Below are 15,613 nucleotides of genomic sequence, written 5' to 3' on the forward strand. Positions count from 1 at the left end.
TAAGGCGATAGCAGCACGTACCACCATCTCAAAGGTGCGTGGTGCCAGGAACAGCCAAAATTGGAGTTCTGTAAATTTGTATGTTTTCCCCAGAAAGGCAAAATGAAGGTACTGTCAATGGTGCTGTACAGTGCCCTCATAGAAATAAGCATTGTTTAAATCTACATACATGATCCAGTCCCCCCTGGCTGATTCAACACATTACAGGTTGGAAAACATTGTTTCTCCAAATGACGGTTCAGCGTCCTCAGATCTAATCTTGGACTCATGCCACCACAGTTTTTCAGGACGAGGAAATAGAGGGAATAAAAACTCATTTCATTGTGTTTGGGGACTAAACAGACCATACTTTTTGGGAGGGGGGAGCCTCTATGTCTAGGGAAAGAGCACTACTTAAGTGTAGGGACATATTTGTTTCCCTTACTCCTAGAAAAGGAAGAGGAAGGATAGCCCACACTGATTGCAGTCACGGAATCAGTATGCACTTCTGAGTCCATGTTCTGAAATTGAGTGTGGACCTGAAACCACTTCGGACTGTACTGCGGGCTTCTGAATTTCCTGCAGAGGCTTGGCTCTGAGGTGGGGGTGGGGCTGAGTTCACACCAGTGACCCAGTTTTTCCCTGACATACCAAAAAACCTGGCCGGTTTTGCTTTCAACCGAGCACAGATGCTAATGCCGCCCCAGGGGAAAAATATGTTTTTGACTGAGGTCCACCGAGCGCTGATGCCAGCGGAATGCTTGTGCGAGATTGGTGAAAGTGTGCTTTGTGACAGTGGGGGCCAAACTAGCTCCAGAGCAGGCGCCAACAATGTTTGTGGCACAACTACACAGGACTCCGGTCCACTGCTTTTACACACTCTTGACACAAGTCCGACATGCTTCAGAGGTTTGGGTTGTGGAGGATGAGTCCTGGGTGCAGCAGGGTTGAATGGTCTTGTCTAAGCCTTGCCACCAGCTTTGGCAACATCTCTCTGACTACCAGGCAGCTCTTCAGATGAGCCCAGATGATATAATTGGGAGCGATGACCTTTAGCCCTTGCGCGACAATCCTGGCATCTTGCCTCTGAGGCAAAAGGCAGGTGTTTCTGCAGGGTGGACCTCTACTCATCCAGGTGTTCAAACCTTGCGAATCCTTGAGCTACAAAACTCTTCAGCCTGCAACTTCCGTTGGCTTTCCACTGCTGTGAAAGGTGCATAAGAAACTACTGGCAGCTTAGTTGAAAAAGATCTGTGCCAGGAAAGTTCAACATGATGCTGCACAGACGGGCACATTGGAGTTGGTTGCACACCGTAGTTTGACGTGTTGTGCCTGTTCACTGGAGCCACCAGCTGGTAAAAAGGCACTGAAGGGGTGGGGGCCAGGGGAGCTCTACTCTGGTTGGTGCCATTTTCATGATGGCTGGGAAGTCACTTAATTAGCCACTGTATGAAAATTTTGTCACAAAAGTGCATCCTTGCCCTGATTAGTCATCAAGATGTCGTTGCGTAGATCTTTTCAGTTTTGTGATTGGATGAAATACAATTCCCATATGTGGCTTAAAGTGACGCTAATAGGAAATAGAACTGAGGCTATTTGTGATATCTATTTACAACGTGTATAGCCAAAGATCTTAAAATAAATATAAATGCGGCACGATTCCCATGGGTGTGGCATCACCAAAACATGGAGGTTTGCAGTTCACATTGTATTCACCCACCTGCCTCATGTCCAGCTGTGAATGTGTTATTTGCATGCTGTTTATGTAATAAGTGATTATATACATTTATTTGATTATCCATCATTATGCCTATTTATGTTGCAAGTTCAATAGTGAATTAATTTCTAAACCCTGGCTTCTTCATTGTCTCCTTTGGTGCAGTAAATTTGATTTAATTATTTAATAGGAACCTTTTACCAGGTGTGTCTTTTTAATACCGTCATATTAGAACATTTGCATTAGTGCGCAAAAAAAATCAGCATTCTTAATATATTTCTACCACCATATCAACATATACAGTATATCGGCTCAGAAATAGGAGAGTTGCCGGGTAGCTCAATGTGACACTACTTTAGTACATGGGCCTCACTGTCTAGTATATTCAGATTGTTCCATTGAGCCGTGGTGTCACAAAGGGATGGGAGGATTCCAGTTGGCTGGGAAGACCATGTCTCATTGGGAATCTGCAAGTTCTAATTTTCTGATGAACGTTATGTCAGTGCAAGTTTGATAAATGATTTCACACAGTGGCATTATGCAATGACCTATATACTGCTAATATTATTATATTATTATATATTATATATATATGTGTGTGTGTGTGTGTGTGTGTACATACATACATACATACATACATACATACATCTCAACAAATATGTGACAGCATGGACAAAGTATCAAAAAGTCAGTATAAATATTTCACATCACCGTTCATATCTAGTACATTATTTTGACACAGAGATATATATTGGAAAATATCATGGTGCTACTCAGAAAATACTGAAAAGTAATTGAAACAGTTACAGTTCCCTTGTCATAACATCCAATTCCGCTTGAAATGAAAACCCACTGGATTCAGCCCCTGAGGAACATAACAAAACCTTGGTTTTCAGGACCACAATAAAAGGACAGGTAGTGAATATAAATTAGAGAAGCCAGACTCAAAAAGAGGCATACACCACATGTATAGGTAATAATGAGAAATTTAATATATCACAGAGCTAACCAAGAGTATTGCACAGATCTCCAGACCTGTGGAAAGTACAGCTTGCAGCTGGAGTTTAAGATACTAGCATTTTGCTGTTGTGGAATGCAATGAAAATCTGTTACATTTCTCTTGAAATTTCACTTGAGGGCCTTTATGCATAGGATTTCTGCAAAGAAATAAATAAATAAATAAATAAATACATTTTTACCCTGTCAACCATTTTAACCTGGATAAGACATTGCATTTGAATGGTGCTTCTTTAGATTGCTGGTCATACCTGTCAGGTTCAGTTAAAGTGTTGCTTTAGAGTGCTGGCCTCCGATGCTATCTGCTCCTCTGTTCTCCACTTTGCCGGCATGTCCTCATCCTCCCGATCATGTTTCTGGAGCTGTCAACAGAAACATAATATATCTAATATGTACTGATGAGTCCCCTGGGCCCCTTTTCCAACCACCCATTCACTCCCATGGGGGATCAAGTTCTTATTTGGGGGGACTGCTTATGATGAATGTGAAATTATAGAAATCCATGAGGCACCTGAAAGTTCCATATGGTGTTGACTGTTTCTGACATGTCCACCAGTAAATACTACTGGTGGAACTACCTTACGACATGTACAAATCTTAAATAATAGCTATGCATACTTGAAATAAGAAATATTATCTTGTATTGGATTATTTAATATATTAGCACAATGCAAAACCACACATCCAAAATGTTCCTATTTGACTTCTACAATGTATATATTATTTGTTTTACAACTAGATTTTTTAACCAAATTTCTACCAAAATAAATGGTTTGGAACATCATTGCTATAAGAGAGAAAGAGAGCATTGGTGAGCTCAGTAATCACAAAGGGCCTGTAGGCCAAGGAAGACCTCTACAGCTGATGACCAAATAATTCTCACCATAATGAAAAAAAACACCTTATACCCGACCAAACGATCAGAAACACTCTCCAGGAGCCAGACAGGTTGGCCAGGTTACATTTAGTTAAGAAGTACCTAAAACAGCCTGCAGTTATGGAAAAAGGTCTTGTGGACAGATGAGACCAAGAGCAAAATGTGAGGACAAAAGTAACTGCCCAAGATCCAAAGCACCTGACCTCATCTGTGAAACATGGTGGTAGGGGTGTTATTGTTTCAGCTTGCCTGGCTTCCACAGGCACTGGCTCACTTTTCTTTATTGATGATGTAACTGCTGATAGCAGCAACTGAATGAATTCAGAAGTGTACAGAAGCATCTAATCTGTTCAAATTCAAGCAAATGCCTCCAAACTCATTGGATGGCACTTCATCCTACAGCAAGACTGATCCCAAACATTCTTCTAAAACCTACAAAGGAGTTTTTCAAAGCCAAAAACTGAAAAAATCTTGTCTGGTTAAGTTCACCCAACCAACAGAACTGAACATGGGTTTCATTTGCTGAAGAGAAAATGTAAGGCAACTAGCACCCAAAATAAGCAAGACTGTACAGGAGCAGAAATCACATTTTTACAAAGAAACATGTACTTGCTCAAACAATATGTGCAAGAGGGATGTGTTTGTATTCATCAAGGACAGAAATTAACAACAACAAATGTGACACATTAGAGACATCTGTTTTCTCCCTTTTCTTTTTGGATTTTGTAAGAAACTGGATATTTCTCTCACACCAATATATCTCAGCCTGGACAGACTCAAACCAAACCTGCAATTTTTCATAATACTCACAGCCAATGGCTGAGCATAGAGAAAATTACACACAAGTACAACACCATTACAGCAGGGAGCCTTTTTGGCCGCCTCAGTAACACACTTTGCAAGTTGTTTGTGTAATGTTGAGTTACATAGGTCCCTTAAGGGAGTACTGTTTGGGAAATCAGGTGTCGTTCTTGTTCCCAAAGAGAAAAAAAGAAAAACTCTGTAATTTCCTCTTACAGTATGTCACAAAAGATTTTTATGCACAAGCTTTGAAATGGACTTTATAAGATTGAGAGAGGCGAAGACACAAAAAGTTAGCAAACAAACTAAAAAGCAAGTAATGGCATCATGAAAATGGCAGCACACACAATACATATCATATGTTTGAACGTATTTTTTAAATCACTGTTGAAAGCATTAGGCTGACATTATTTGAGTGCTCTGTTCTTTTTCTAAATGCTTTGCAGGAGCTAGCCTATGTAATATGAGACCATCCTTTTAACCTTTTAATACAGTTCATGATTTCCCGCAAACTGGGTGTTTATTTGTTTTTTGCTGGGAAGGAAATGTGATCTGCATGATACTGGGGGGCGGTGCCACACTTACACCAGTAGGAGTTACGGGAGAGGGGAGCACTTGGGGTCACCAGTACAGAGACCTCCAAATGAAACATGATAAGTGACTGAGAGGTCTCAAGCCGAGACAAACTCCTGATGCAGCTTCTGCTCATCAGTGACAATCACATCACATAACAATCTTCAAGATAATACCTCTGCCACAACTCCTGACCACCCACACTCATTACCAGATGCTCTCTCTCCCTCTTTCTCTCATTATAATTTCAATTTTGTTCAAAATAATTTGACTATATTTGAATTATAAGAGTATTTGAATGCTAATGCAAAAATACAGAAATTGCAAATCAATACAGTCAATCTACATCTCTTTGTTACACCTACAGAGACTCACAAGTGCCACAATAACTTACAGTGTATTCTGAAAGACTGACTTGAAATTGTGTTATTGGTTTGAACCTGCATGTATTTCCTAGCACAATTTTAGTTTCACCCTTCACAAGGAGTTTACAAATTCTACCTTTCCTGTCATTGATAGTAATTCCCTTATTTCCCTTCCAAAATCACAAGGATAATACCCCCCTTACCAGTTGGTACAGATGAATGATACTAAAAAGTAACGATTCACATAGTCTACATTCATCAAAAAATAAAGTAAGCTATATTGTAACTGAATGAAAAATATATGTAGGATGCCCAATTTAAATTAGTTCACTCAACATGAGTTTCAAGAGCAATTTTTCACTTTGAACAGCACCCTGAAAAGGTGAATCTTGTGTCACCACGGTGAGGCTCTAGTACTTAATATTATTTTGCCAAGAATGTCTCAAAGGGCAAAAATGTTCAAAATTGAGGTTGAATGGGTCATTAAACTTAAAACAGATGATCCTCTGAAAACTAGTGAGGCTGAGAGTGTCGACACACCAGCATTACCTTAGAGGAATGCATTTTCATCTATAAAACAAAAGCATTCCCTGAGCAGAACACATAAAACAGATATAACCTTTAAAAAAAGACTTCAAATAAGTGTGTTTGGCAAAACAAGCAGTTATTTTTGGGTAAGCAAACCCCATTTCCCAAACTGGCAAAACTAATTGAAATTCAGAAAATGCTTTATATTTACTCTGATACTGTATCTGTGTTTCCAGTTGCATGGAACTGAGAAAATGTCTTATTTTTGTACATTCATACAATAAACCCAATTCAAGTCGACTTTCAGACCTTGCAGCTTTTCAGTAATTTCCACTGAATTGAGCTATACATAAAATTCATGCTCAGGTTTTAGTGCACCACTTGACCTGATATAATTCCTGCCTCTTTAATAGGTACAATCCACTGTCAGGACAGCAGAGTAACGGATATTCATACCAGTACTCCTGCCATAAGCTGTCTACATATAAAGAAACAAGATCCACTTGGAGGCAGCGTTCCGGGGTAAATCCTTAACAAATACCAACATGTACAATTTGAGACCACTGCCCTCACTCACTAAATTCTTAAAAGCAACAACACTGCTACTATCAGCATGTCCATAATATTGCAGTTGTAACCAATATGTCCACATTTTGCAATGTGATGAACAGTAACAGATGTGAAAGTATAGCATGTCTTCAGTCCCATTGCCTAACATCTAACTTCTTACATTATTATTATACAGGAAACTCATGTAACAACTGTAACACATTCAATCAAATTGGGACCATTTCTATATAAGAGTCAGGCCCTTTTCAGACATGTACTTTGTATCCAGATATGTCCAGATTGAGTCTAGATTCAGTCGAAATGGATGTCAGTTCACACCTGGCATCAGAATATCTCTCCACATGCGTCTCGAGGGACCACTTGTGATCGGATCTCACTTCCCCGCTCAATATGCAAATAAACACGTACATCATTTCCGTTTGCAAAGACCAAATGCGTTGTTGTTTTTAACCGGCGGGAGGCAGCAACGCATTTATGCATTGCTATGTCCAGAAGTCCTCAATAATAATAGTTTTTTCCAAGAAATTACAAAAAATCGTTGACAACATTTCTTTAGGTGCAGCGTCTTTTACTGCTACCACAGAGTGATGATAAGAACATTTTTGGTTACGCTGACCAATGGAACGCTATTCCAAAAGCAAAATTAGACATGCTACACATCGTTAGAAAGCTTATACTCTCACCCACTGAATAAATGAATTGTCAATCAAGCCAGACTGTACTAAAAAGGGCGACAACGCCTTAAACAACACATGTGGTATTATGCACAGCTATTTTGGATGGTATCCAGGCATCACAAATGCCTGCATTTTTCACAAACCGATTATTCAAGACAATATATGACCGCTCAGTCTCAAAATGGACATCTCTACGCATAAAACCAATGGTAAGGTTGTATATTTATTAAATATTTAGTCCCAGATATTGACTGTAGAATGACGTGGTATCATTTTTTAAAACTTTGTCTCATTTATTTCGTTATTCAGTGTGGCTTCTTCTTGTTGTTTTGCACTTTAATATGACGCCGTTGGCGCGCGAATGAGTATGTACTTCCGCTTACGCAGAGGACATCAGTTGCCTAGGCGGTCCTTCAATGTGGCCCAGGACGCATTCGTGTACACACTGCTAAAAGAATGTGGCCATATGCGACCCAGACCACCGATGAATGTGGTCTGAGTGATCGGATCTCAATGCGTCCTCAATGCGTCATAGTTAGAGCTGTCCACTTGTGATCGGATCACCCAAGACACATTTTAATGCCAAGTCTGAACAGGGCCTCAGACCAGAAGATAGTAATTCCCCAAGTATAACCCGAAAGAATGGACCCTCACCAGCTCCCCACCAACACACACAGACACACACACACACACGCACACCCACAAGCACACACATAAACACACACACACGCATGTATGCACGCACGTACGCACACGCACATGCACAAGAACACACACACACACACGCCAAATGCATTTGAAAAGCATATTGTAGGTCTGCTCTGCTGGCTTCCTATAGAAGCAGCACAAAGTCACCTCCAAAGACAGGTGGGGGCCTAAGAAAACCCTTTACCCGTAGCCACGGATACAGTAGCTGATTCTCAAAGACATCAATAAATATTGTCCCAAGGGAGGCCTTCTCTTGCCTCATCGGGGGGTGTGAACAGGAGCTGTTCCACACGTGCAGACGTGCAAACATGGGCAACTCTTCCTCAGAGGGCATGAGCAGCCTTTGTATTTCAAACAATGGACTATGCAATGACTTACCCCTCCAATCTGAACAAAGCAACAGTATCCACACTGTAGCTCACAATATTTCAGTCATTCCTGTCATACATGCGTATAAAACTACTCCTCTGAATACTGATATCATGCCTCCTGCTTTGCGCATTAGAATCATACATACGAGAGGTTGTTGGAGACAGCTGTCTCATAATCTCACAGAGCTGCCATTGGATTTTCAGTTCACATTTGCTAAAAATAAAAAAAGAAGGATTTACAAATTTACCTTGGTGCACATTCATGTATTAATCCAAGGCTTTATTAAAGATATAAATGCGCAACAATGGAATGTAATGGGTTTTTTAGGATCTTTTTGACATTTAACATCACTCAAATGAAAGACAGCAAGCTGTGTTATCTGGTTCTTGACTCCATGACCTTGACTTATTTTAGCAGCTTTAAAATGTGACATTGGATGTCACCAAGTAATTAGATAAAAAATAAAATAAAAAAATCAAAGGGCAATTTTTTTTTTTTTTTTGGAAGCTGATATGGCTAATTCACATTACTAAAATTAATTGACATTCTTAAATTAAAATGTTTAAGGATTGTTACTGTAATAATTGAAGATTGAAGAAACCTGTGGGGTGGATTCAATATTGATGGAAAATGAATTAATATGAATATGGTACAGTATTTCAATGTAGAATATTGGCTACCCACTGCACAACTATAAGAGTATAATTCCTGGACATAATTTTTAAAATATACATATTTTTAAAAAACAAAACTTGATCACATGGAAACCTTATGCACATTATTGTTTAATTCAACTGGAGACTCTTAGTCAACATATAGTATAGTAGCTATCCATCCAAAATGTTTTCATTTGACATTGGGTTATATATGCTCATTGTTGTTCCAGCACTATCCACATTATCCTTCTGAAGGTCACATTGCCTGCAGCTATACCATCCTGTAGCCCTTTTATGCTAAACAGCTGAAGCTTTGTAGGATTTAATTTGTTTAGTAAAAGGATTGAGTTGGTGTGCCAGTAGGGGAAGTTCCCCCGGCACTGACTAAAATCCACTGCCCTTGCGCAATGATATAGGCACATCTCAATAGTTGTACGAGATACTATCGTTCTGATTAAATTTAAACCAAGCTCTTGACTCAATGGTTATTAAAGATCCCATGTTCCATGGTTCCCAAAAATCATTGAAGGGTTTCCCATGATCCTGGCTAAATTCCAATCTAGTTTTATAATCCTCCCCATTTTAATCGGTCTAATAAAGACAAATCAATGTGGAAATGCATAGTGGCTGCTGTGCTGGTGCTATGGTGGTGGCTGTGGTGCAGCAGTGTAGCAGAATTACCATATCATTTACATTATTTGGTCTTGCGCAAGAAAACTAACAAAGGGTTTAGAGTTAATTCATAATAAGCCAAGGCTATTCAACCCAAGGTGAGAGCATTCATAGGGAATCTACTGGCATCCAGTCCTCAGTAGATTGTGCCAATTGATTTTACCATATTGGAAGTTACAGTCAGGAGTTACAGCAGAGTAACGGGTATTCATACCAGACTGGAGTTACAGTCAGGAAAATGTGTTGGTAATAACTGATGTCTTTTCAAAGTTCACCCTACTCTACTGTGGATCAGAAAGCCAAACCATAATTCACATTCTCACATAAAAGTGGTTGTACACATATGGAGTCCCACAGCATATCTATTCCAATCAGGCGCAAGGGGGATATCTTGAGGCATCTATGTCAAGTGTATGACACTTGGGAAAAGTTGTATGTCCTCTCATGACTCAGAAGGTGGGCAGTGCGAAATATTCAGTAAAATGCTACATGACCTTTGGACCCTTTCTTGAGAGAAGAAGAGAAAATGGCCTCAACACCTTCCTCAGGTTCTGTTTGCATATAATATGACAGTACACCAGTCTACAGTTACTCCCATTTTGAATTAATGTTTGGGCAGAAGCCTCAACTGCCAGTAGACTTTTTGTTAGAGGTCACAGAAAAAGATCCAGCTTGTGTGGCTGCAGAACACAGCGTTGGGGAATATCAAGAGCACCTTAAGTCCTAGTGCTAGCGCTAACTGACAGCTTGTAGCTGTGGTCACCCATCGGGCACATCAGCTCATGGAGGCAGCAGTCTCCATCCTTCCTGAAGGTATTGTAGTGTACCGAAGAAATCATGTCCAGGGTTGCAACAAAATTGCAAATGTCCGGGAGGGTACCAGATACCAGATTGTCAGGTGCTTGGATGAACTAGGTGGGGTGTATACCATCTGTCCAGTAGATTGAACTGGACCAGAGATAAATATCCATCACACAGAACTGTGGGTTATTCTGGCTGGAAGCCCAGCAAGGCAGGATGGAACCCACTATTCTCTGTACCCGTGAGTACATTGCGGTATCCTACAAAGGATATTTTACCGGTGAAGTATACATCCAATGCCGCCTTGAGAATTGTCTTAATGAAGGCACCTTAGCAGGCACCATTTTTTCTAACTTTCGAATGAGATGTGACTCAATGCCTTCCTGGCATTGAATGGCTGCATTTTTGCCGTTTGAGACGCAGCCATAGTTTTGCATACTAAATCCAATGTAAAGCCTGAATCGGAAGCAAGTGTTGCATGTAACACTTTTTTGTTAACTTCTTGGGGCAAACGTTATTGGGGTCTAAACAGAAATTTTTATACTTCTTGTTCTTACAAAATAAAACTTTGCTTTTCTGTGTATCAGTCTTCATTTAGTTGAATAAATCCTGTGCGTGGAACCATAGCCTTAACTTACACCACACAGGGTCTTCCAGCCTTGTTTCTTGGGAGTGGAATAATCATGTTTACCCTATACTGTTTTTGCCCTTGCTTGTAACCAGCCTGGGCTCACATTATTTAAAGGGGTAGGAAGAGAAATAAAAAAGCAAGTAGAAGTAGCAGGGGTATTTTACTTTTTTATGTTAGTGCTGTATTCCGCAAGAGACCTATCAAAGTCTGACCAACTATTCACCCCAAATTCAACCTACAGTTTACTGGCTAACAATTTCTTGCATTTCCTCTACAATCTGTTTCTCCACAATACCATTTCAAAATTCTCAAATTCTCAGATGACCTTCCTGGCTGATAAGATAAAAAGATCATTAAACAACGAACCACAGCCAAATCTGTATGCAGGGTGCGTTTGAGAGGAAATTAGGATAACTATCTAGAAGAAAAAAGGACACAAGGGGTTGGAGCGATTAGGACTATTATGTAATACACATAGCTCACAGTGCACAGTACATCATTATAATAATAAATAAATAAATATGTCCTTTTCAACAATATCCTTGGGAATATTCCATATTTTCCTGTAATTTTGTAGTCACCACACTCAAACAGCTATAGACTTCCATGTGAGTGATATCTTTTAATCAGTACACATAATTGCCTATCACAATTGGCAATGGTGGAAATATTTACATGAGTCTAATTAACTGAAGCTTGATAAAAAGCCCTTGGTCTTTATGTGGCAGGACACAGAGTGAATGATTCTGATAATACTGCGAAGCTTCTCTCCATCTTGTCCTAGACATTTTCCATTGACATTGTCTGACAGCTCCTTTGTGGTTAGTCACAGATGTTCTTTCTACTTGTGTCCTACAGATGACTTTAAGAACAAGCAACAGTAGCCCATAAACTAATTATTTAAATCATCATGCACGCAATGCGAACACAGAAGCATTTGGTTCATATTACTGCCACTTCGGGAATTACAGAGTATTCATCTACTACATTTTTTGCAGGTAATGATTTAATTATAGCTAATACAAAATTAATCTACGATCAGATCAAAGGCAGATTCAACAAGAGCTTTTCTTTGATCAATATGCATCTCTAGTCTTTTGTCCATTAGTGTGCGAGTCACACATTAGCTATTGTTTTCATTGCAATTAACTGCATGTCATATTAGACATTTGTAATGCAGGGCTGCTTGTGCAAGGACAGTGCCCACAGAGGGATGGCATAGATCCTTGAAGCTCAGAGGTCTACAAATGTCAGAGAGCTGTGAGACTTGAGTGTAGCCCTGGGACCCTATCATTATTGCTTGCCATACTGTAAGGTTTCAAGACCTGTTTAAGAGAGAAATTCTGTATACTTGGCTGGGGAAAAAATAATAAGCAAATGTGGTATGAATCCTTATTAATATCAGGCTACATTTTCTATTGATAAAAATGCAAACTATAACAAAGTTTGACAAAGGAACGTGTCTTCAGAAAACCATAGGTACAAGCATAATATTATAATATGATAAATATTTAGAACTATGTTAATATATATGAAAATGATGATGCCATTGTAGTGTTAGCCATTTTAGACAAATGATGAATGGCTATGTATGGCAGGGGATTTCAACCTTTTCTGATCCAGGGACCCTCACCGAGGCTGAAAGGTATCCAGGGGACCACCATCATACACGAGGTGATTCTTATAGGGTAAGGTTCTCTTCCCAGGTTTTATTTCATTGAACCATGTATTCTTTCAACAGCTCACTAATTAACTCCAATTTGTGAATAGCCTCAAGATATTGGGTAGCAGTGTGGCACAGAAGTAAGGAAACTAGCAAATAGCAACTTTCAGGTTTCAGGTTAGAATCATATCCCCAAACCTGAACTGCATTCCACAAATAAAACAGACTATCATTGATCGCTACTGCAAATCTTTCTTTGCCTATTCATCTTTGTCTTGCCACCATAAAATGCTTCGATTGACTGACCAGGAAACATTTACATTGTCTGAAAGGGGGGAGGGGGGTGGTCGTCCTACGGTCCCCTGGAAAAGCAAACTATGAAGAATGACTGTAAGCAAGATTAACTGTTGGGGATATAAGCCCATCCCCATCAGCTCACTGAAATGACTGTGACAGCACAACTCTCCCCAGCTACCGAGATGCAACACACCAAGGAGGAGGTGGCCCACTGGACCAGAACACAAGGCCTGACAAGGCAACAAGAAGCATTAATTATGTTGATCCAGGCAAACAACTCTACACAGGATGATGGTTCTGAGAAAAAGGACACACAAAAACAGCACCGCTGACGGAAATAGATTGCCACAAGCCCTGATTTATTTTGGAAATGTTCTTACCGATGGTGTGAGTGTCAGAGCTACTCTCAGTGGTGTACAGGGGGAACGGGGGTATTGAAAGGTGCTCAGGACATTAAAGCCCCCCATCCCCACAAACACAGACACACAGGAACATGCACACACACACACTCCCTTCATTTCTTGCACTCTGCAGACTGGGTATTGTTTGTCTCTCATTTTTTTCTTTCTTTCTTTTTCTCTCTCTCTCTAGTCTTCTCCTGTCTCACACATACACACTCTCTCTCTTTCTTTCTGTCATGCTGAAGTACTGAAAGAACATGCAAAGAGTATGATTATTTAAGGGCTATTGTGGAGTGTATGCATGTCTGTGCTGTACCCTGTGCTTGGTCATCTTTTGTGCACATGACGTCAACTTTAGCAACTTGAAATATGTAATAATGTAATAATACACTCTATTTTTTGGATTTCTAGGATTTCTAAAATGCTAAATTTTACTTAAAAAAAGAACAGCTTCAAGACCCAACACACACCCAGACATGCACACACTGAGAGAGAGAGATAGAGAGAGAGAGAGAGAGAGAGAGGGAGAGGGAGAGGGAGAGAGAGAGAGAGTTTCCGCAGAATTGGATATTTCATTACATGTACAGTGAAGCACAGAAAATATGGTGCAGTTTTTGATTAATTTTCTGATTCAAGCCAGACCGAAGTTCCTCAATCTCTATGTCAGTGTTTGCCTGCTGGCATTGTGACCTAAGTAACCCCAGAAAAGGAAAGCAAGATTTGCAAGACCAGAAATGAACAGATTGTCTACCCTTTCTTTTGGATTTTCAGCTGTGGATGTAGCCAAAATACATTATCAGCAGCTGGCTATTAACTGCCCCCAAAAAAGGGAGAATAAAATCGCAATGTTTTCAGGAATTCAGGAAGACAGCTTTTGAATGCGGATCAGGTCCCCAGTGCCCTGATGAATTTTTAGTGAGGATGTGCAGTAATGTTGACTCATTAGGCAGTAAAGAAAATATAGACTGAATTCATTCCATGGTTCCTCATTATCCCGGATACCTTAGAGGGATGGGTTGGTGTGATCAAAATATGACTTGTCTAAGATTAGAGCACACATCAATCTTATATGCCAATGACTGCTTACTTCGAAGTATAAAATGGTCATATAATATGATCAGAGTTCCTGACTGATCAGTATGGTGACCGTAACAGCATGAACCAATGAGAAACGAGGAGTGAGTGAATGACAAGGCAATATGTTCCTAATAAACCCCCAGTGAGATGGAGGTATTTAGTTTGTTATATCAGAACTGCCTCTGTGCTGGGAATGATCCATAAATTTTGCATCATACTCTGAACATGAAAATGGAGAACATGCCAGAAGGGAAGAACTCATATATACTTAACAAAAAAAATATATTGAATAACTGAGCATCATGTTTTCAGCTTTCATAAAAATATTTATTTGATGTTTCAAAATACATAGATCCAGTTGTTAACATGTTATAGGCACGGACGTGGAGGAAAAACAATTCCGCGTCTGTCACTGTTCTCAATAGGGACACACCGTAGATCAACTAATGATCATTTGTTTTTGTCATAATATCAGGAAATTACATAGAACCATTGTTTTTTAAAGGCCAGCAGGGGTATTTTGGCAAAATAATCTTGATACAAGTGCTGTCCTAATGAGTTACAGAGTGGACAAATGATCCAAGGTGTCATTCCCTGATATCTTCTATCTTACTGAATCCCCCAGTAAGGAACCACGTCATCTAAATTATGGTCCATGACCAGGAAAACATTAGCTATCTGACCATAATCAAATGGTTTCACTTTGAACATTTGATTTCAGAAGCAATATTAATGATGTCATTTTATGGGCTAGTGCCATTAGATATTGTTATACAAAATAAATAAGTGTTATTGTTGGAAATAAATAAAAGTGAAAATCTGGGTTTTTAACTCAAAGCAAATCATCAAATCAATCTACAGTAAGCCACACAGTTTTTTCATTTTGAAAATTGCAATGCTTTTAATATATAACTGAATTTTGTCTTAATTTAAAGATATATAACTGACTATTGATAAGAAACTGCCAAGGACAGTTTATGGCATTTTTCTGGGCGTGCCCTCACTTGCCAACTGTATCTATAGAAACTTTACACACTGCAGTGTGTGATATTCTGCAACAATGTCAAGCTGGCGAAATCACACAGAGGAAAAAGTGAATTGGACTTGATTAACCCCCCTGTAACCCCATTTTCTGGCATGGTGACAATGTGCCATACCATATACAGGGCAGGACCCCATAAGGACCCCATAAGCCAAGGAGGACATGCTATCATTAAGTAATGGCCTTGGG

General features: G+C 39.6%; 1 protein-coding gene across 3 annotated transcripts in view; it reads right to left on the minus strand.

The window, feature by feature from the left end:
* Positions 1-2,664: 2,664 nt before the first annotated feature.
* fhit (fragile histidine triad diadenosine triphosphatase) overlaps positions 2,665-15,613 on the minus strand; it is a 210,277-nt gene continuing 197,328 nt past the window's right edge. For all 3 annotated transcript variants that reach the window (XM_064304976.1, XM_064304978.1, XM_064304977.1), the window contains 2 exons: positions 2,965-3,075; positions 2,665-2,853 (listed from right to left, as the gene is read on the minus strand). In XM_064304976.1, coding sequence (XP_064161046.1) covers positions 2,974-3,075 — 102 coding nt within the window. In that variant the 3' untranslated portion in view covers positions 2,665-2,853; positions 2,965-2,973. The remainder of the gene's footprint in view (positions 2,854-2,964; positions 3,076-15,613) is intronic.

Source organism: Anguilla rostrata, chromosome 13, assembly GCF_018555375.3.
Source record: "Anguilla rostrata isolate EN2019 chromosome 13, ASM1855537v3, whole genome shotgun sequence".
NCBI classification, from domain to species: Eukaryota; Metazoa; Chordata; class Actinopteri; order Anguilliformes; family Anguillidae; genus Anguilla; species Anguilla rostrata.